The 24085-nt window shown below is 39.0% G+C and overlaps 1 protein-coding gene across 1 annotated transcript; it reads left to right on the top strand.

Annotated features, from left to right (window-relative positions):
* Positions 1-24085, top strand: dok3 (docking protein 3). The gene is made up of 5 exons (XM_002664489.7): positions 1-298; positions 8544-8852; positions 11917-12007; positions 16709-16878; positions 18721-24085. Exons 1-5 carry the CDS (start codon positions 242-244, stop codon positions 19693-19695), a joined length of 1602 nt encoding a protein of 533 aa, XP_002664535.3. The 5' UTR covers positions 1-241; the 3' UTR covers positions 19696-24085.

The raw sequence follows: 24085 nt of genomic DNA, 5'->3' as shown, positions 1-24085 counted from the left end.
TTTTTTCAGACAGTATCTGTGCCTGCATCTCGTCTCAGCGTCCTGTTTATGACCAAGCGTGGCTGATTAACCTGTTTCTCTGCGAACAATGTGACGTTTTCAGAGCACGAAGGAAGCCAGTGGTGACCATTTTAGCCGCTGGTTTCCCCACCCTGACGGAAACTCTTGCTTCATATCAAAATAATCTTCTTTATCATGTAGTGTCAGTGTGTCTAACAGTGAGTACAGGAGCTGCAGCACTATGGATGTGATCTCGAAAGAGGGCCCGCTGTTCCTGCAGGGCGTCAAGTTTGGGAAGGTGAGCTGATTCACTGAAATGCATTTGTTTACGCTTATTTACATTCATTTTCATGTTTTGTGCGAGCGATATGGCTTTAAGTGTAGTACTGTTTGTTTAGTTTTTTGTTACTAAACAAATACAGTTATAACCAGACGTTTTCATACACTCTAAACAAAGGAGCATAACCATTGTTAAATAAATGTCTGCTGGTAAATCAGACTAAACGTTTACTATTTCAGGTCCGTTAGGATTACCTAAATGATTTGTTAAATGCCAAAATAATGAGAGAATTTTTTTAGAGAATTTGTTATTAATTTCTAGACAGACATACACACATATCCTTGGTATTTTTAGCTTTGCTTTTAGACTGTAAATGTTTCGGGTCTCCTTCCACAATAGTTTGCAGGAGTTTTGGCCCATTCCTACTGACAGAATTGCTGTAACTGAGTCAGGTTTGTAGGTTTTCTTGCTCGCACAAGCTTTTTCTAAATTGTTTCCCAGTGATGGGTTGCAGCTGGAAGGGCATCCTATGCGTAAAACATATTCTGGATAAGTTGGTGGTTCATTCCACTGTGGCGACCCCTGATTAATAAAGGGACTAAGCTGAAAATAAAATGAATGAATGAATGATAAATTATTTGCTTTCTTGTAGATAGTAAAATGGCTAAGTGTAGTACTACATTTATTTATTTATTTATTTATTTATTTATTTTTTGTTACTATATAAGTGTATATTAAATAACATTATTATAAATTATTATGATTTTTATTTTTTAATATAAGACAGAAGGGTTTTTTTTTAAGTGTAATACTATTTAGTTTTTATATTTTATGCTTCATTACTATATTGTACAAGATAGAAGTAATATGGATTTAAGTGTAGTACTATTTATTATTTTTGTTACTTTTATTAAAATTATATTCATAATGTTCTATTTATTATAATAACTATTATGTTATATATTTGTATAACTGTTATGGCTTTAGGTGTAATACTATTTAGGTTTTATTTTACACTTTTTTTTTTGTTTACTTTTATACAATATAGAAGTATTAAGTGTAATATTGTTTATTATTATTATGTATTACTTTAGTTACTGTACAACAGAGATCACCAAACTTGTTCCTGGAGGTCCGGTGTCCTATATATATACACACACACACACACACACACACACACACACACACATACAGTTGAAGTCAGAATTATTAGCCCCCCTGTTTCTCCAGAAGAACAAATATTATCAGACATACAGTGAACATTTCCTGAATCTGTTAAGTATCATTTGGGAAATATTTAAAAAAGCAAACAATTTCAAAGTGGAGCTAATAATTCTGATATATATATATATATATATATACAGTTGAAGTCAGAATTATTCGCCCCCTTCAAATTTTGTTCTTCTTTTTTTTAATATTTCCCAAATGATGTTTAACAGAGCAAGGAAATGTTCACAGTATGTCTGATAATATTTTGTCTTCTGAAAAAAGTCTTATTTGTTTTATTTTGGCTAGAATAAAAGCGGTTTTTAATTTTTTATGTACCATTTTAGGGACAAAATCATTAGCCTCTTTAAGCTATATTTTTTCTCGATAGTCTACAAAACAAACCATCGTTATACAATAACTTGCCTAATTACCCTAACCTGCCTCGTTACCCTAATTACCCTAGTGAAGCCTTTAAATGTCACTTTAAGCTGTATAGAAGTGTCTTGAAGAATATCTAGTCTAATATTATTTACAGTCATCATGACAAAAAGAAAATAAATCAGTTATTAGAAATGAGTTATTAAAATTATTATGCTTAGAAATGTGTTGAAAAAACAAAACAAAAAAATATATATATATACAAAATAGAAGTGTATGACTTTAGAATTAATAATGAAGTGTGATATTTAATTTAAAAAAATGATTTAAGTGTTTTATATTATATTGTATAATTATAAATTATTAGATTTTAATTTTTAATACAAGTTAAAAGCAGTTACAAAGTGTAGTACAATTTATATTTTATATTACATTATAAAAAGAAAAAAATTGTTTCAATATATTCAATAAAAGATATAAAAAAATGTAATTCAATATATTTTGGACATAATTCAATGTAACATGTAAGACATTATTAGTAAAGATATACAGAATTATTTGTAGAGTGTATGAACATGAATGGCAGCTGCTGTTTTGATCCAGTAGCCGCAAAACTACACAATGTACGTTGAGTTTGCATCAGTATTATGATACATGGGGGAAACCAGAGATTTACCTACCTAGTAAAACTAAAACGTATAGTAGTATTGGGTACTTTTTACTTAGGTCAGGGGTGTCCAAACTTTTTGGGCCGAGGGCCAGATGCAAAAAAACAAACGTTGTCGCGGGCCAAATTTTACATACATCACACAGACATGCATATATATATATATATATATACAGTTGAAGTCAGAATTGTTAGCCCCCCCTAAATTATTAGCCCCCGTTTATTTTTTCCCCAATTTCTGTTTAACGGAGAGAAGATTTTTTTTCCACACATTTCTAAACATATTAGTATTAGTAACTCATTTCTAATAACTGATTTATTTTATCTTTGCCATGATGACTGTAAATAATATTTGACTGGATATTTTTAAGACACTTCTATTCAGCTTAAAGTTACATTTAAAGGCTTAACTAGGTTAAGCAAGTTAACTTGTTAAGGTAATTAGGCAAGTTATTTTATAACAATGGTTTGTTCTGAAGACTTAAGGGGCTAATAATTTTGACCTTAAAATGGTTCATAAAAAAAATTTAAACCGCTTTTTATTCTAGCCAAAATAAAACAAAATTCTTTTTCCAAAAGAAAAAATATTATCAGACATACTGTAAAAATGTCCTTGCTCTGTTAAACATCATTTGGGAAATATTTAAAAAAGAAGAAATAAATCAAAGAGGGGCTAATAATTCAGACTTCAACTGTGTGTAGATAGATAGATAGATAGATAGATAGATAGATAGATAGATAGATAGATAGATAGATAGATAGATAGATAGATAGATAGATAGATAGATAGATAGATAGATAGATAGATAGATAGATAGATAGATAGGCAGACAGACAGACAAGCAGACAGACAGGCAGACAGATAGATAGATCATAACAAGAACTGCTGCTTAATTGAATGCATGTAATAGCGACACCCGGTGGTTATTTATTGAATTACGTTCATTTTTGTATAGCGGGCCAGATTCTATTGATATTTATAAAAAGTCTCGCGGGCCGCCAAAAAACTGATTGTGGGCCGCAGATGGCCCGCGGCCCGTAGTTTGGACATGCCTGACTTAGGTACATTTTAGAGGTCGAACTGTTACTTTTACTTGAGTGCAAAAGTGTAGTCAGTACTTTAACTTTTACCAGAGGGGTTTTAAACATGAGTATCTGTACTTCTGCTTGAGTACAGCAGTGGTTCTCAAAGTGGGGGTCGGGACCCCCCAAGGGGTCGCGGGGCAATGAAGGGGGGTCGCCTGGTGATTTCCAAAAATCTATTTATTTTTATTAAACCATAAGAATTAACATATTTTATCCATAACTATACTGAAAATAAAAATAGTCGTTTATAGTTACTATATACTATATAGTTACTATAGTAGCTTATAGTTACTAGTTCTATTGGATTGCGACCCCTGGGGTAATTACATTATATTAAAGGCAGCAATAGCGTCAGATGCATTTTGATTTTATAACATCAGGTTATACTTTCTGGCACATTTAAAGCACTGACACCAATTTAATTGTTGTGTCTGCGTCATTGCATGCAAGGTTTCTGTATTTATAGCCACCTCAGAGGATATTGGGGGTCGCGAGTCACTGGCATTGTTATTTTGGGGGTCGCGGGCTGAAAAGTTTGGGAACCCCTGGAGTACAGCATGTGTGTACTTCTGTCATCTCTGCTCATATTCCTGTTGCATCATCTCTTATATTGCAAGTCATATCTCTCCGGCCCCTCATTTGGGATCTTTTTCATGAACTGACCCCCATGACAAACTAATTGAATATCCCCGACCTAAACAAACAAACAGACAAAAACATCTTATGTGTATACTTTTTAACTATAAAAGTTAATCTTGCACAAGCTATGCGAGTTTTTGAGGCTTAAAATTGTCATTATTTATTATTATTGAAAGAAAATGGCTGATTGTTTGTCTAGGTAAGCCTCTTATTTCTGATCTGGCTTAATTTACAGTATTTGAAACTTTAGTCTACCATACGGCAAAACAAATTCTGCAGGTTTCCCCCTAAAACCTGCATTTATTTTCATCTGGAGACAGAAATGAGCGTCTTGTTGGAGTAAATGATGAGGAAATGTTCAATCCGGAAGTGAATGAATGCTTTAATGGAGTTGGGAAGAGAGACTCAGCAGAGGCAGGATCAGATCTGCTCCTCTGAGACGGCATCATCCAGCCGCCGGGGCAGGACTTGTGAAATGATTCTTGGTTTTATCTCCTATAAATGATTCATCAGCGTTTATCTCCAGCATGAGGATGCTGACACCTCGGGTGGGGAAACAGATGCTTTTCTCTTCTCTATGAATAATGTACAGCCGAGCGTTTCTGACCACCCATAATTCCTCAGGCTCACTGTAAATTATTCAAAGTGATGCTTTCAAGGAGAGCTATTATGCACGTTTTTACAAGATGTGAAATGCGTCTGTGCTGTCTCCAGAGTGTGATATGACACAGATCATGCTCTCCAGCTCTCTGAAACTGACCCTGTCAGGCTTTGATCCTAACTGTGGTGTCTTGGTGACTGTCGCTTTAAATGCAAATGAGATTGTGCTCTTTTCAGAAGAGGGCGGAGCTACAAATGCATATGCATCAGCATAGTGACAGATGTATAACAGCAGTGTGAGTGTGTGTTGTCAGTGCTGGTCATGTGTGCTTCAGTGTGAGTGTTCATGCTAAAACTCCACATCTATAATCCTCTTAGTCTATGCTGACGTCATCTTCAGCAGCTCAAACACTCTAATGGCTAATGGACAGACGGCTGCTTCTCACTCAGGGCTGCTATAGAGATAGACACTAGTGGCTTTCCCCCTTTGATGACACATACAAAGGCAGAATGTCAATCAAAGTGTTTCCTTAATCAAGTCTGATTACAACAGACACAATTAATAAGAGGCTGGCAATATTCACGCAATATCACTGTGTTTAAACCGCTTATAAAAATGAGTTTTGCATACTAGATGCCCTTTAAAATGAAACCAAGCATTGAAGATTAGCATTCATTTACGTTGAGCATGTCATTTTCATAACGCGGGTCTTAAAACGCATTAATAAATCAATAAAGAAGTGTAAGGCCCTTTAAAAAGTATTGAAAAGCTTATATGCTATTTTGCAAGGTATGCGATTTTGATTCTGCAATGTTTAGTTGTATGCTAAAGTTTGCCTGAATTTAATCTGCTCATACCAAGATGCCGTTTAACGGGTCAGGAAACCCCCCTCCTTCAGTTCAAGTCTACCTCAGAATTAAAATAATGCTTTGTGATGGGTGTGGAGCGCTGCGGGCAGAGGGGGGAGTGGGCGTGGCCAGCAGAGCAGGGGGGAAAGAGGGGAGGGAACAACTCAGCACACACAATGAGAGACAAACCGTGAGGAGACGCATGATTTTATAGTTTACAAAGTTAAAATGCAAAGAAATGAAGAGTAAATTAATGTCCTGCTGCATTTATTATTCATTATATCATACACACATAACCACAAGTAGTTCTATCATTATAAAGATGATCGTGTTTATATAAACACTATAAATGAGGACTTCTCCTCTCCTAAATCCCCATGTCTGAGTGAAGACACAGTGGACTGCAGTGCAGCCGGTCTCTTGCTCTGTCCATTCCAACCATTAGAACTGTCGGTAATCTGGAGGATGTTAAAAATAGGTGAACACATTTTTAACATGTAGTCATTTATCAGACGCTTTTATCCAAAGCGACTTACAAATGAGGACAAGGACGCAATTTACACAACTATAAGAGCAACAATGAATGAGTGCTGTAGGCGAGTTTCAGGTGTGTGAAGTGTAAAAAGCAAAACATTAGTAATTTTCTTTTCTTTTTTTTCTGTAGTACAGTTAGCAGTAGAACCAGAGAGGCAATTGCAGATTAGGAAGGAAAGTGGAGACTAAATATTTGAGTTTTTAGTGGTTTCTTGAAGACAGCGAGTGACTCTGCTGTTCTGATGCAGTTAGGGAGTTCATTCCACCAACTGGGCAGATTGAGCGTGAGCGTTCGCGAAAGTGATTTCTTCCCTCTTTGGGATGGAACCACGAGGCGACGTTCATTCACAGAACGCAAGTTTCTGGAGGGCGCATACATCTGCAGAAGTGAGAGCAGATAAGAAGGAGCAAAGCCAGAAGTCACTTTGTAGGCAAACATCAGAGCTTTGAATTTGATGCGAGCAGCAACTGGCAGCCAGTGCAAACGGATGAGCAGCGGAGTGACATGTGCTCTTTTAGCTTCATTAAAGACCACTCGTGCTGCTGCGTTCTGAAGCAGCTGAAGAGGTTTGATAGAATTAGCTGGAAGCCCGGCTAGTAGAGAGTTGCAATAGTCCAGTCTGGAGAGAACAAGAGCTTGAACAAGGAGTTGAGCTGCATGTTCAGATAAGAAGGGTCGGATCTTTCTGATGTTATAGAGTGCAAATCTGCACGATCGAGCAGTTCTAGAAATGTGGTCAGAGAAGTTTAGTTGGTCATCAATCGTTACTCCAAGGCTTTTCACCATTTTGGATGCAGTAATGGTTGCCCCGTCCATCTGGATTGAAAAGTTGTGATGTAGAGTCGAGTTGGCAGAAACTACAAGCATTTCCGTTTTTGCGAGGTTCAGCTGAAGATGATGATCTTTCATCCAGTGTGAAATGTCCAACAGGCAGGCTGAGATGCGAGCTGGAACCGAGGGATCATCAGGGTGAAAAGAGAGGTATAGCTGGGTATCATCAGCATAGCAGTGGTAGGAGAATCCATGTCTCTGGATGACTGGTCCTAGAGATGTTGTGTAGATGGAGAAGAGAAGTGGCCCAAGAACAGAGACCTGTGGTACCCCAGTGTTTAGATGCTGTAGGTTGGACACCTCTCCCCTCCAAGACACCCTGAATGACCTGTTAGTGAGGTAAGATCTGAACCACTGAATAGATAGACTCAATAGACTCAAGCATAGATAGCAGGATCTGGTGGTTTACAATGACAAAAGCAGCTGACAAAATGCTGATTCTGATAATCAGCACATAGTTAATAGGACCCACTTTATATTAAGTGGCCTTAACTAATATGTACTTACACAGGAATTAATAGTTTGTTGCAATGTACTTATTGTGTAAATACATGTATTTACTGTGTACTTATGCTTGATTAAATACCAGTATGTAATTACATCTTAAACTTTTGTAATAATATTTGTAAATACAGTGTTGACCATCCCTTTCACCTTAACCCACCCTTAAACCTACCCACACCACCAAACCTGTTCATAACCCAACCTCTATCCCAACTCACCAAAGCACCACAAGTGTTCTCAAATACATTATAAACACAGTAAGTACATTGTATTTATTTTTAAAGGAAGTACATGGTAGTTAAGGACACTTAATATAAAGTGGGACCAGTTAATATACCCGGTTAAAATGTTATTGGTTGAAGACTAATGTGCCGATGAGATCCTTAAATGTATGGAAAGAGTCTTAAAAGGGTCTTAAAGACACACAAACCAGAAGCTGCAACCATTTTTTTTTGCCATATTGTGATGAATTCCTTAACGATAATTATTTAATGATATTAAATGAGAAAGCAGTGGGTGTGGCTTTTTGTTTTTCTACTGCGAGCTGATTGGATGTAGTAAAGTGGGCGTTTCATTATGAAAGATGGGGGAAAGGGTTTGGGAGAGTATTTACAGTCTAACATGCTCCTCTTGCTCACCATCACTGTTTGTTGTCAAAACTGACAGCTGAAGGGCGTGGCTAAGTATGTTAACCACGCCCACTTTCTAAAACAGACCTAATTTGTGAATTTAGTTGGAAACAAACAGGAAGTGCATTTTCAGATTTGAATTATAGAGAACAACAGTAAACTGTTGTTTGTTTCTTCATGGCATTGCTGAATTGTTCACCGCAGAACTGCCAATGTGAGATAACAAAATCAGTATGTTTAGTTTTGATGCCATGTGGACTTTAAAAGGTCTTTGACTCTCTGATTCCTGTATATACCCCGTGTGAATGGTTTTAATATCTACGATTGCTCCTGCAGAAGATCTGGCGTAAGTCATGGCTGGTCCTCCTGGAGGCGGGTCCTGCAGGCGTGAGCCGTCTGGAGCTGTGGGACCTGCGGGACGGAGGAGGCCGGATGGGCTTCGGGATTAGCAGACCGGCAGGGTTTAAGAGGACGGATAAGCGAGTGATTCGGCTGTCGGACTGTCTGAGCATCACCCCGGCTCCAGCAGAGAGCTGTCCCACAGACTGCTCCGCTTTCTTCCTCAACACCACCTCCTGCACCTTCACCATCGCTGCACCCCAACGGGACGACTGGCTGACAGTGCTCTGCCGGCTGGCCTTTCAGGTAAACAGACTTTAAACATAAATAAACATAAAGTTTCTTTTGAGCATTTTTTTTGAAGGGGACACAAATAATACAGCCGAGGTGTGCTATTAAAGATATATCCCTGCAGTTAAAAATAGTTTCATCATCATTATTATTATTATAGCATGGACACTACGTCATTATGATTATTCTCAAAGTTTTTATCGGGTTCAATGACAATTTTTTTTTCAAGACTATTTATTGCATTGTTTGTTGTGTTGTTTACAGTCAGCTGACTGACTCCTGACGCAGAATAAATGCAGGAAAAGGCGTTTTACATACCAAATAACTAACTGGTTTACATTACACTTGTTAAATTGACAGATCATATTGTAAATCTGTGAGCCTGTGAAGTTAATCTGCTAAACAGCCACAACTCCGAAACATTTGAAAAATTGTTCACCCCCCAAAAGAATGGTCATTATCCCTTCAATAAAGCACAACACCCTTACCTGACACTGCACATCTGACTGACCCTGCTCTGCCTGTTCCTCAATCAGTTCTTTCTCCTTTGCCTGTGATTGATATTGCATCATTATTATTTAAGCACTCGTTCTTAAAGCCAAATTGCTTGATATGTGAACTTTTTGTACTTGGTGTTTAGCTGCACTGAAAAAGGATCTTATGTCCATTTTCTCTGTCATTTTATCCAATGCATGACACTGCCAGGCAAGTTTATTTATACTGTAGCGCATTTTATACACAATGCTAATTTAAAGTGCTTTACATAATGTATGCAAAACTATCATAAAAATAATCATAACAATACAAACAACGAATTAAAAAAGGTCAACATTTTAATTTCAAATGAATTGAGTCACTTAAGAACAGAATAGAAACTGATTATACAAAAAATACAGTGGGTTTAGTTTGGACGTGGCACAGTGCTCATTTAGCAAACACACAGCTAAACAATATGCTAATTGTGGTCGTTTATGTTAAGTTAACACTATGGCAAGTTGTCACAAGTAATGTATGTCAGACTTTTATTTTGAAAGCGGGAGGCTCAGATTGTTTACTATGTTTCACTGAGCAACGATTGAGATTGCCTAATGCAAGTTTACAGATTATACATTTATTCAGCTCCACTTTTTTATTTCATGTATTAAATTATTAAGTGTATTATTTTTGAACTGTGATCTTCAGTTATTTTTGTTACATTAATTCATCAGTTTTGTCTTTGTTTCAGCATTTTATCTTAGTGCTACTGACTAATCTAATGCCAAACATGCTGAAAAACAATGCTGAAGGCAGATATTCTGCTTTGCGCTACATGCCGGAACATCTGTCTTTGGTTTGGTCCCTTTAACCCGCCCAATGTTCAGGTCCTATTAGTCGTCAACCTGGCAACCTGCGCTGGCATTTGTTTTGATCCAGGAACGCAATACCTAGTTCAACCACTGGGTGTCAAACTTACATACTGCACCTTTCGCAGGAGTTGTTCTCTGTTTGTCTGATCATGTTTTTTCTTCTGCAGAAAGTCTTATTTGTTTTATTTTGGCTAGAATAGAAGCAGTTATTAATTGTTTTAAACCCATTTTAATGTCAATATTATTAGCCCCTTAAGCAATAATAGTTTTGGATTGTCTACAGAACAAATCACTAACCATATACAGTTGAAACCAGAAGTTTACATAGACTAAAAAAAAAGGAGCATAACCATTATTAAATAAATGTCTGATGGTAAATCAGACTACACGTTTACTATTTTAGGTCTGTTAGGATTACCTAAATGATTTAAATTTGCTGAATGCCAGAATAATGAGAGAATTTGTTATTAATTTCTAGACAGTCAAGTTTACACACATTTCCTTGGTATGTTTTAGCTTTGCTTTTAAACTGTTTAACTTTGGTCATATGTTTTGGGTCTCCTTCCACAAGCTTCTCACAATAGTTTGCAGGAATTTTGGCTCATTCCTCCTGACAGAATTGCTGTAACTGAGTCAGATTTGTAGGCTGTCTTGCTCGCACAAGCTTTTTCAACTCCGCCCACACATTCTCTATAGGATTGAGATCAGGGCTTTGTGATGGCCACTCCAAAACATTCACTCTGTTGTTCTTAAAGCACATTTGAACTCATTTGGCAGTATGCTCAGGGTCATGATCTGTTTGACCCATTTGTGGGCAAGTTGTAATGTCCTGGCTGATGTGTTGAGATGTTGCTTCAGTATTTCTCCATAATGTTCTGTCTTCATGATGCCATCTATGCTGTGAAGTGGACCAGTCCCTCCTGCAGCAAAACAGCCCCACAACATGATGCTGCCGCCCCCATACTGCACAGTTGGGATGGTGTTCTAGGCTTGTAAGCTTTCCCCTTTGTCCTCCAAATGTAACACTGCTCATTATGGCCAAACAGTTCAATCTTAGCTCCATCAGAGCACAGCACATGTCTCCAAACATTACTCTTTTCCCAGTGTCATTCAGCTAATGGTAATCTGGCTTTGTTGTTGATTCTGGTTTGTTGATTCTCCATGTTGTCACACAAGGAAGCAGTGTGTTTGAGCTTTTCCTTCAACACTATTCTACAGTTGTGCCTCACATTAACTCAAATGTTGTCAAATAGCCAATCAGAAACTTCCAAAACCTCGTCTAAAATCTTCCAAAACCATCATCTGAGCTTTTCCAGAGGCAGAATAATCTTATTGTGTGTAAACTTGACTTTCAAGAAGAGTTATAACAATTTCTCTAAACACATCTCTCTCATTATTCTGCTGTTACGCACAACAGAAACACAGGTGATCACCCTCACTTACCTGAAAGAAAAGTTTCGTCACATTAACACCTGACTGTATTTTAAATGGTTATGTGCCTTTTAAACAGTGTATGTAAACGTCTGCCTTCAACTGTAAGTCTGCATTTCTAACTGAAATCACCTCTTGTATATTAAACTTCAGCTTTCGGCGCAGAGGAAGTGTTGACAACCACACCTTTGCTTTTATGATTGCTCAAGAACATCCTTAGTCATTTTTCAAAGATCCACATCATAAAAAAAGAGGAATTACTAATGCAGGCTGTGTGTTATCAACCGCCTTGTATGTTTTAGAAGAGCCGGAGCAGCGAAGACAGCAGGAGAGTCCAGAAAGACAAATACCTGCCGCTGGCCGACAACGAGCTGTACTCCACCTGGGGAACAGGTGAGACGTCTGCAGAACACAACACAGCCCCATTCTCACAGCGATAACATCATTATCTGTGGGTGTTTCCAACGGTCTGAGTGTTGAGCAAGAGCTGTGTGTTCATATCTACAACACGTACGGCTCCATTACTCAGGGCTTTACTTCCTTCAGCTCTGTGATCCTTCCTGCAGATAAAAAATTAACTTTACTGAAATTAAATTAAATAAACAACATTTTAGTTTTTGCGCAAGTCACTTTTATAAGCGGTTTAAACACATTGATAGTGTGTGAATATAGCCAGCCTCTTATTAATTGTGTCTGTTATAATCAGACTTGACGCAGAAACACTTTGATTGACATTCTCCCTTTGTACGTGTCATCAAAGGGGGAAAGCCCCGCCCACTAGTGCCCATCTCTCCATCTCATTAGCATAAACAGCAGCCCTGAGTGAGAAGCAGCCGCCTGTCCATTAGCCATTAGAGTGTTTGAGCTGCTGAAGATGACGTCAGCATAGACTAAGAGGATTATAGATGTGGAGTTTTAGATGAACTGCGACAGGAGCGACATAGACTGACAGAAGCATCAACACACACTCACACTGAAGCACACATGACCAGCACTGACAACACACACACACACTGCTGTTTTACATCCGTCTCTATGCTGATGCATATGCATTTGCAGCTCCGCCCTCTTCTGAAAAAGAGCACATTGTCATTTGCATTTAAAGCGACGGTCACCAAAACACCACAGTTAGGATTAAAGCCTGAAATGGTCAGATTCAGAGCATTAGAAAACATTAGTGTGCTGTTTTCAGCTCAAACTGAAACACACACACTCTAGACACAGCACAGACGCATTTACATCTTGAAAAAGAGGCGGAATAGGTCACCTTTAGATACCTGTTCTCACTAATAACTATGGGCCTGCTTATCATTAAAGGGCCATGAAACCCCCTCGTTTCAGCAGGGTGTTTTCACACCTCTACTTTGGAAAAAGTCAGAAAAGTGGGCGTGTCCAGCTCTGTTTAGGGGGGAGTGTCGGAGGAAGAAAAGAGGCTTGGTGTGGGAGTGTCTATTTGGGTGCGCTGACTTTCAGAGTCAAAACACACACCCAACAGGGGAGAAAGGGACTGTTTACATGGACATATGTAGTCGAATTATTTGCCAAATTATTAAATGGTGGACTTTAACTGCAGTTTGGCTCTTTCATTCAGGGAATTCATTCATGTCCCTCGCCACAAACGTGATATTTGATTGGAGGAACTGTTCTAAGCGTGTATTTTTCATGCAATGTTTGATACCGCACGGCGAATGAGAGAAGAAAAAAAACTCAGCATTTCCCGAAAACTTAGATGCACACGGCAGGTAGCGTCAGAAAGCCGCGTGTGTTACTCCCGTCCAAAATCCTACACGAGGTTATAGTTTGGTTGTAACTTGTTTACACTTGGTGCAATAGTTTGTTCAATACGAATAAAATACGAACTGAATAAACAAAGAGCACTGGTCGCTCACTTACCAAATCTGTAGAGACAGGACAATCACCAGCAACTAGAGCCGCGTCTTTATGAAGAGGAGACTACAAGTGAATCCGGATCTCAGCGTTTGCAGATGAGAACAGCTCTCAGGTAAACAATAATCCTCCTTAGACACGTAAGTTATTGTTGTCGAGCGTCGCGTACACTGTTAATCCACACGTGACTCCAGCTGAGCTCTCACAGAGAGAAAATGAAAACAAAACTTCACTGCAGCAAACTATAAAAGCAACACTTCACGCTTGTTTTGCCAACACAACGTGGCGTCTCTAAACACTGTGACAGTAATGAATATTAATGAAGTTGCACAATAGAGCGCGCTGATTGGTTTGAACCAAGCCTTACTCATGCATTAATGCAGCACACTGTAAGATGTAATAAGACTCACTCTGGCACAGACGTCCAGTCTGCACGCTGGAATACACGCTATTATGTCATGACCGTGATGCAGCTTCAAAAATTAGTTTCAAACCGGAAGTACGAATTTGCTTGAAATAACGCAAAAACAACCAATTTACACTTTTTAGTGAAATATAGGTGTCCTAATAGTGTTTTTAGCAGTGTGGGACACATATACCACTGTCAACAGCTCAACACATGTGTTTTAGTGTTTCGTGACCCTTTAAAATATTGGCTGTTTATAAAGTATGATCTCTAATCGTACCCGATACCTAAACCCCATTTACTAAGGGGTATGCGAGTTCAAGTTTTGAGCCCCCCCATTCATTAAATCGCACTTATCAAAAAAAAAAAAACAGAGGATCAAACTAAATTCATTTGTTGCTCTTTAGTAAATAACTATAGTAACTGTAATCAATATTTAAATGCAGTGAATAAAAATGTTCTCTTTTGAAGCTGACGGTCCATAAATTTACGACTATCAAAAGCGTTAACCATAAAGTTAACTTTACACCAGCTCATCATGGCTTTTTCGTAAACTATACAGGATGCAAATATGCTATTTTGAACGCAGTTCAGGTGTGGCCGTGCGTCACTGTCCCCCTGCCTGGACAAAACCACCTCGTCTGCATTTATGTTAAGTAAAAGCCCATGCATGCAGAGACTGGGTGGCGATAATCAATAATTAATGATATGGCAGCCCGTCGCTCCCAAATACATTAGAAGTTGGTTAAAAGTGTGGTAATAATAGTGTGGGTTAGCTTACCATTTCATTATTATCCAATTTGTCATGGCAGTTTTCATTTTAAGGCATTGTTTGTTCTCTTTTTGTTTTCTATTTCGCGCTCCACGTCTCTTTACTCTTCTCTCCATTTTGAATATGTGACTGTAACCGAGCAACGGATCAATCAAATGGTCAACGAAGAGGGAGGGGTGGTATTTTTTTTTTTATTCAATAAAATACAATTATATTTTTATATAAAATGCAGGATAAATATTTTTAACCAAAAATATGTATTTATTCTGTTTAATATATATAATAATATGTATAATTTCAAAAATAGTTTTGGCACAATGGCGCCCCCCATTTGTGGCGCCCCTATGCGCCGCATATACTGCATACCCCCTTTTTGCGCCACTGCCTAAACCCAACTACTGCATTAGTAACTATTAATAAGCAGCAAGTTAGAGATTTACTAAAGCAAAAGTCATAGTTAATGATTTGTTCATAGCTAGAATTGTATCTTAAAGGTGCAGTATGTAGGCTTGGCACCTAGTGGATGAACTAAGTATTGACAGTCCATATTCAAACAATTTTTTCCCTGAACACACAAAGGTTGCCAGATTGACAGCACAAACAGGAGCGAGTGTAACCCTGCTGGTCCTACACCACCCAACCCACTCCGAGCTGGGATCGAACCGGCAACCTTCCGCATGGGTTGCTCTAACAAGGAGGCTAAAGTCCATGACCTCTAGCTTCTATCGCTAGAGCACCTTTAGAGGTCAGAGGAGTGAGGCTTACCTGCACAGCACTTGCTAGCTGGCCTCCGTTACACTCAACCCCCTGATCCTTACTCCCATCCGGGTCACGGCACCAATGTTACCCCACCGGCCCTACACCACCCAGTCCGCTCCAAGCGGGGATTGAACCGGCGACTTTCTGCATGGGAGTCTATTGCTCTAACAAGGAGGCTAAAAACCATGGCCTCTAGCGTCTGTCACTGCAATGTTATGTCTATGTCTGATTGTTTATGTACTTGACTGCTGGGGCTTTTTCCTCCCTGATCTCACACTGGCCTAACTCAAGGGCTTTGTTAGAGGAAGTTACTTGCTTTTTCTAAATGCTTCCTACCGTTGACCTGTCTTCCCCTGAAATGTGATGTTTGTATGGTCGGAAGGGGTCCGATTTCACTACATGACAGTGTATTTGACTTCATGGAAGTGTATGTGACACATAAAGGCCTTTGATTGATAGGGTGCATTTTCACAACATATGCTCATTCTGAAAACGTAGCCCTATATACATTTCTGTAGATTGCAAAATATGTAGCCAGAAGTACGTATGGCTGCATCACGTCTTTAAAACGAACGCTACGGGCCGGTATGACAGAGTTTCGTTTAATGCTTACTGGCTGACTGATTACCTCCGTGTGGACAGCTTTTCCGCTGTTACCAGTTTGCCCAGTAGCTCAACACGTACACCGATGGACTTAAGATGCAGATCCCGATGATGGGGTTCGAGTCCAGTGAAGAACGGTTCCAGAAAGAAGGTAAGACAAAAACAGAAGCCAAAAACTAAATAAATAAGTAAATGACAGGGTGAGAATGTGGTAAAATCTGAAAACATGATAAAAATCAGGCGAGAGCTTTTCATTTTCTGGATTGCTTTTGAAAACACTGTCGGTTGGGTTTAGGGAAGTGGGTGGGAGGATCAGTCGCTCGGTCAGTCAGTCAGTCTCTGGTAAATTTACAAGAGAACAGCAGGCATGAATGGCACTCGCAAGAGAAATTTAAGATCTGACAAAGCGTACACAGCGGCCTCTGATGCATTCGTGAAAACAAAACTCGCAAAAGAACGTAGCTCCTGGCACGTATTTGACGCTCTCCAGAAATGTATATAGGGGTACGTATTCAGAATGAGCCTTGGTTGGATATCTTTTACAGTGTAGACCAAACCTTCACCTCCACAGCTTCATACTTGCTGGCAGAACAAATCTTTCTTAGGTGTGTGTTGAATAGATGTGCCCTCAGACTGAGTGTGGGTTTCTGTGTTGTGCTGTTCTCAGGTCAGTTCCAGGTGTGTGTTCAGAGCACAGAATCGTCTCAGAGACTCAGGCTGTCTGGATATTACCTGCTGTCGGCCGATAAAGAGACGGTCAGTCTGCTGGACCTGAGGACTGGAGAGCCCATCCAGCGCTGGCCATACAGACTGCTCAGGAGATTCGGCCCAGTCAAGGTCAATCAGCGGGAAACACACACAAACAACCCAACAACTTAATAACAAGGATATCTGTGCTCATTTCAGCTCATTATTGATGGCCATTTCCCCTCCTCTTTATTCCTCATTCCTTCTCTCGTTCATCTGTTTAACTTTATCATAAATATTACAAATATTATAGATATAAATCCATCCGTCCATCCGTCTATCCATCCACTTTCTATCTATCTATCTATCTATCTATCTATCTATCTATCTATCTATCCATCCATCCATCCATCCATCCATCCATCCATCCATCCATCCATCCATCCATCCATCCATCCATCCATCCATCCATCCATCCTCTTTCTTTCTTTCTTTCTTTCTTTTTCTTTCTTTCTTTCTTTCTTTCTTTCTTTCTTTCTTTCTTTCTTTCTTTCTTTCGGTCCGTCCGTCCGTCCGTCCATCGTTCTATCTATTTCTTTTTCTTTCTTTCTTTCCTTCCATCCATCCATCCATCCATCCATCCATCCATCCATTCTCTTTCTTTCTTTCTTTCTTTCTTTCTTTCTATCTTTCTTTCTTTCTTTTTTTTCTTTTCATCCATCCACTTTCTTTCTTTCTATCTTTCTTTCTTTCTTTCTTTCTTTCTTTCTTTCTTTCGGTCCGTCCGTCCATCGTTCTATCTATTTCTTTTTCTTTCTTTCTTTCCTTCCATCCATCCATCCATCCATCCTCTTTCTTTCTTTCTTTCTTTCTTTCTTTCTTTCTTTCTTTCTTTTTTTTTTTTTTCTTTTCATCCATCCACTTTCTTTATTTCTTTCTTTCTTTCTTTCTTTCTTTCTTTCTTTCTATCTTTCTTTCTTTCCATCCATTCTTTCTATCTTTCTTTCTTTCCATCCATCCACCTTTCTTTCTTTCTTTCTTTCTTTCTTTCTTTCTTTCTTTCTTTCGGTCCGTCCGTCCATCGTTCTATCTATTTCTTTTTCTTTCTTTCTTTCCTTCCATCCATCCATCCATCCATCTATCCTCTCTTTCTTTCTTTCTTTCTTTCTTTCTTTCTTTCTTTCTTTCTTTCTTTCTTTTTCTTTCTTTCTTTCCATCCATCCACTTTCTTTCTTTCTTTCTTTCTTTCCATCCATCCACTTTCTTTCTTTCTTTCTTTCTTTCTTTCTTTCTTTCTTTCTTTCTTTCTTTCTTTCTTTCTTTCTTTCCATCCATCCACTTTCTTTCTTTCTTTCTTTCTTTCTTTCTTTTCTATCCATCCATTTTCTTTCTTTCTTTCTTTCTTTCTTTCTTTCTTTCTTTCTTTCTTTCTTATCTATCTGTCCGTCTATCTATCTATCTATCTATCTATCTATCTATCTATCTATCTATCTATCTATCTATCTATCTATCTATCTATCTATCTATCCATCCATCCATCCATCCATCCATCCATCCATCCATCCATCCATCCATCCATCCATCCATCCATCCATCCATCCATCCATCCATCCATCCATCCATCCATCCATCCATCCATCCATCCATCCATTTATCTATCTATCTATCCATTTTTCTTTCTTTCCATCCATCCACTTTCTTTCTTTCTTTCTTTCTTTCTTTCTTTCTTTTCTATCTGTCTGTCTGTCCGTCCATCCATCCATCCATCTAGTGTCTTTCTTTGTTTCTCTCTGACCTGCTGACCTTCTTTCTTTCTTTCTTTCTTCATATTCCCTCTCTCCTTTCTTCCTTCCCTACAGAAAACTAGTCAACTAGTATAGTCTAGTAGTAGTTAGCCGGTAGTAGTAGTGATGTGCAGGCTGTTCAGTTACATAAATCATCATTGCTGGACTCACATCAGTGCACATTCACAGTTTATTCATCATCTTCCAGGGCGGCATCATGATCGAGGCGGGCCGCCGCTGTCCCAGTGGCGAGGGTCAGTTCATTTTCCAGTCCAAACAGGGATCTCAGATACACCGAGCCATCGAGGACGCAATAATGCACCAGAGCGTCCAGGAGCTCCTGGCACAGGCCTCCGCTATTCCACAAGAGCCCAAAAACAGACCTGAGGTCAGCAAACCTCCTGCTATTCCACAAGAGCCCCAAAACAGACCTGAGATCAGCAAACCTCCTGAGGTCACCGTTAATCCACAGCGTCCAGCAATACACTGCAAGCGCGGACAGCAAATACACAAGGCCATCAAAGAAGCGCTCGCATTGCCATCATACACACCTCAACCACCACCCTCACCAAAACCCAAAGCACAAGTCAAGGAGGTCAAGAGAGAGAAACCGTGTCCACCGGTGCGACCAATAAACAAATATCACAACACCCAAAAACTGACCCCTCCACCACCACCACCGCCACCACCATTACCAAAAAACAGACCGCCAGACTGGACCAATGTGCTGAAAAACACTGATGATCCTCGCAGGAACATCTCTCTTCCTGACCCTCCAGCGTGCATCAGGAGCTCTGTGAGCAGTCCGGATGATGTTTTATATTCTGTGATTTTCCCCCAAGCCAAACCCAGAGAGGTTATCAACCTCCCAGCTCCTCCTGCGATGCAAACATATGAGGAAAAACCATCTGAAGGTTGTTTTACTGAAGAGGAGGAGACTCCATACACTAACCTGAGCTCTGTTGAACGCAGCATTGAGGATCTGTACAGTACAGTCAATTATGCGGCCAAGCGTAAAAACAGGCAGGCTGAAGAAAGCAGTGAGATGCCGGCTGATTTCAAGCAGACCCTGTCTAGTCTTCTGTCTAAAGAGCTGGGGAAGACTCCTCCTGTGTTTCCGGGCAGGTCGTATGGAGGAAGTTGCGATGGGTTGGACAGATTTGATGAACTGATGACTGATTGAAAGTCAGGTCAGAGATGCCATAAATGCAAGTACGCAGAAGTGGGTTATTTTCTCTCACCTTGTGAGACTTCCTCGTAATGGGCTATATGGATGATTAGGGTTTTCAGGCACAGATAAACTTCTGGTCAAAGGTTTATGTGACTATTTTTGAAAGAAACCAGACCCTAAACTTGGTGATTTAATAATACAATGACAATTGACTAGAAGTGTGAAGCCTGAACATTAAACGTCCCTCTGCATATAGCCTGCTATGCATTATTATCAATTTTTTAAAATAATAATTAACTTTACTGAAAGTAAGTAAAGTGTATAACTGTAAATGTTTATGGATGTAAAGATTCACTGAACTCAATTGTATTTAATGTACAGTTCTTGCTACTAACAAATCAGTAATCATGACTTGTTTGCTCAACAGTTATTAAAGAGATATAATTAATCCAAAAATGAACATTTGCTCACTATTTACTCTGTTTATTTAAGTGTTTGCAAACCTTTATTCTGTTAAACACTAAAGAAGATATTTTGAAAAAAAGCTTAAAGCCGGTAACCATTGACTTGTATAATAGGAAAAATAAATACCATGGAAGTCAGTGGTTACACGTTTGCATCTTTCTCCAGTACATATTTAATCATTCGTTCATTCATTCATTCATTTTCTTTTCGACTTAGTCCCTTTATATACAGTTGAAACCAGAAGTTTACATAGACTCTAAAAAAGGAGCATAACCATTATTAAAAAAGTGTCTGATGGTAAATCAGACTAAACGTTTACTATTTTAGGTCTGTTAGGATTACCTAAATGATTTACATTTGCTAAATGCCAGAATAATGAGAGAATTTCTATTAATTTCTTGACAGTCAAAAGTTTACACACATTTCCGTGGTATTTTTTAGCTTTGCTTTTTGGGTCTCCTTCCACAAGCTTCTCACTATAGTTTAGAGGAGTTTTGGCTCATTCCTCCTGACAGAATTGCTGTAACTGAGTCAGATTTGTAGGCTGTCTTGCTCGCACAAGCTTTTTCAACTCTGCCCACACATTCTCTATAGGATTGAGATCAGGGCTTTGTGATGGCCACTCCAAAACATTCACTCTGTTGTCCTTAAAGCACATTTGAATTAGTTTGGCAGTATGCTCAGGGTCATGGTCTGTTCGACCCATTTGTGGGCAGCAAAACAGCCCCACAACATGATGCTGCCACCCCCATACTGCACAGTTGGGATGGTGTTCCTAGGCTTGACCATGTAACACTGCTCATTATGGCCAAACAGTTCAATCGTAGCTCCATCAGAGCACAGGACATGTCTCCACACATCAGTCTTTTCCTAGAGTAATTGAGCTAATGTTAATCTGGCTTTGTTGTTGATTCTGGTTTGTTGATTTTCTCATGTTGTCACACAGGGAAGCAGTGTGTTTGAGCTTTTCCTTCAACACTATTCTACAGTTGTGCCTCACATTAACTCAAATGTTGTCAATTAGCCAATCAGAAACCTCCAAAACCTCGACATCGTCATCTGAGCTTTTCCAGAGTCAGAATAATCTTATTGTGTGTAAACTTGACTTTCAAGAAGAGTTATAACAATTTCTCTAAACATCTCTCTCATTATTCTGCTGTTACGCACAACAGAAACACATGATAATCCTAATTTATCTAAGAGAGAAGTTTAGTTGCATTAACATCTGACATTTTATAAACTGTGCCTTTTATACAGTATATGTAAACTTTTGCTTTCAACTGTATATATATATAATTAGTGCTTAACAAGAAAGAGGCTTGTAAATGTTTGAAACGAGTAAAGGGTGTGTAAAATTGATAACAAAACTTTAATTTTTGAGTGAACCGTCCCTTTAAGGTAGTAGTTGGGTTAAGGTAATGGGTAGGGTTAGGTATGCAGTATAAGATGATACATTATAAGTGCTAATAAAGTACGCTGGGGTTTCATGAACCTTTAAATCCGCCCCTGGTTATCAGTAATTGTAAGCACCATCGCTTTATCTGTTATTAACGTAATTGACAGGTTGTGTTATTTATATTATAGTTTTTTTGTTTGTTTATAAACTTTTTTAGAGCTGTCTGAGCTCCAGAGCGGCTTTAATAAAATGTACATTTCCATAGCTGATGAAAAAAGTAAAATATTTGATTTGTTGTAGTTATTTTATTTAAGTGACCTTACTCAGATTAAATGACTCTTTTGAGCAAATGATTCAGTCTGTTAAAGGGCCATGAAACCCCCCTTGTTTCAGCAGGATGTTTTCACACCTCTAGTTTGGGAAAAAGTCAGGAAAGTGGGCGTGTCTAGCTCTGATTGGGTGGGAGTGTTGGGGGGAGGGAAAATGGGCAGGGTTTGAATAAAAATGGGAGTTGCCATTTGGGTACGCGCTGAGGACAGAGGAAAAACAAACACACACACAGGAAGAAAGACAGTGTGCTTAATGACGGTGAAATGCTTGATACCGCACGTCGTTGAAGAGAAAAAGCCTCTGCATTTCTCTGTAACTCAGATGCACTCAGTAGGTCAGAAAGCCGTGTGTGTGTAGACTATCCTGTCGGCAAAAGTTTGCTTACTGTGTTCACTTGTTTACACTCAGCATTTACAGCGGATCATTCAATATTGTTGTGATATTAACGAACTGTAAACTAAGTAACTTATAAATAATTTTGACTAAGCTCTGTCTGTAAACACTGAAAGAGTACAGCTGACCATACCAACTATAACTTTGCCATCTGAATGAACAAAGAAAGGGTGCTGATCGCACACACTTACCGAATCTGTAGACAGGACAATCAACACATACTGGAGCTGCGTCTTTATTAAGAGGAGACGAGCAGCAAATCCGGATCTCACCATTGATGAGAAATGCTCTTGAGTAAAAATGTTCCAAACAAACGCATTTCTGCCGCGCGTCGCGTACACGGATCCACACGCGAGTGCAGCAGCGCTCTCATGGAGAGAAAATGAAACAAAACTTTCAGATTGTGAAAGCAACACTGGTGACCCGTATCTCCAAATATTCATTCATTCATTCATTTTCTTATCGGCTTAGTCCCTTTATTAATCCGGGGTAGCCACAGCGGAATTATCCAGCAAGTTTTTACGCAGCGGATGCCCTTCCAGCCGCAACCCATCTCTGGGAAACATCCACACGCACATTCACACACACACTCATACACTACGGACAATTTAGCCTACCCAGTTTGCCTGTACCGCATGTCTTTGGACTGTGGGGGAAACCAGAGCACCCGGAGGAAACCCACGCGAAGGCAGGGAGAACATGCAAACTACACAGAAACGCCAACTGAGCCGCGGTTTGAACCATCGACCCAGAGACCTTCTTGCTGTAAGGCGACAGCACTGCCTACTGCGCCATTGCCTCGCCCTATATCCAAAAAACGCTTGTTCTTTTCCCACAACTTTTGGCAATACGACGTGTGTAGTTTCTCTGCCGTCTGAACACTGTTTCAGGTACAGTCTAAGAAAGCTAGCATGCATATTAATTAAGTTGCAGCGCATACATAATGGAGCGCGCTGATTAGTTTGAACCAAGCCTTACTCATGCATTAATGCAGCACACTCAGAGACGTAATACGGGACGCTGTAAGTACAGACGTCCAGTCTGCACGCTGGAATACACGATAAGATGTCATGACCGTGATGCAGCTTCAAAAATTAGTTTCAAACCGGAAGTACGAATTTGCTCGAAATAACGCAAAAACAACCAATTTACACTTTTTAGTGAGATATATGTGTCCTGATAGTGTTTTTAGCAGTGTGGGACACATATACCACTGTCAACAGCTCAACACATGTGTTCTGGTGTTTCATGACCCTTTAAATCATTTAATCGCTCACATGTTTTTCGCCCACTACTGGCACATTTATGTTATTAATGCAAATAAATCTATTTGATCAACTCTAAAAATCTAGCTATATGTGATTTTTTTATTTCCCAAATGATGTTGAACAGATTCAGGAATTGTTCACAGTGTTTCCTCTAATATCTGTTCATCTGGAGAAAGTCTGATTTGTTTTATTTCAGCTAGAGTAAAAGCAGTTCTTAATTGTTTTAAAGTCATGTTAAGCTCAATATTATTCGCCCCTTCAGCAATATTAGTGTTGGATTGTCTCCAGAACAAACCACTGTTATACAATGACTTGCCTAATTACCCTAACTTTACCCTAATTACCCTAGTGAAGCCTTTACATGTCACTTTAACCTGTATACTAGTGTCTTGAAGAATATCTAGTCTAATATTATGTGCTGTCATCATGGCGAAGAGAAAATAAATCAGTTATTAAAACTATCATGTTGAGAAATGTGTTGTAAATATACAGGCTAATAATTCTGACTCAAACTGTATATGAAAACATTTAAATAAATGCACTAAACCAC

This window comes from Danio rerio, chromosome 14, assembly GCF_049306965.1.
Source record: "Danio rerio strain Tuebingen ecotype United States chromosome 14, GRCz12tu, whole genome shotgun sequence".
Taxonomy (NCBI): Eukaryota; Metazoa; Chordata; class Actinopteri; order Cypriniformes; family Danionidae; genus Danio; species Danio rerio.
Note: the sequence above shows the minus strand (reverse complement) of the source record. Positions and strands in the feature narration are given on the sequence as shown.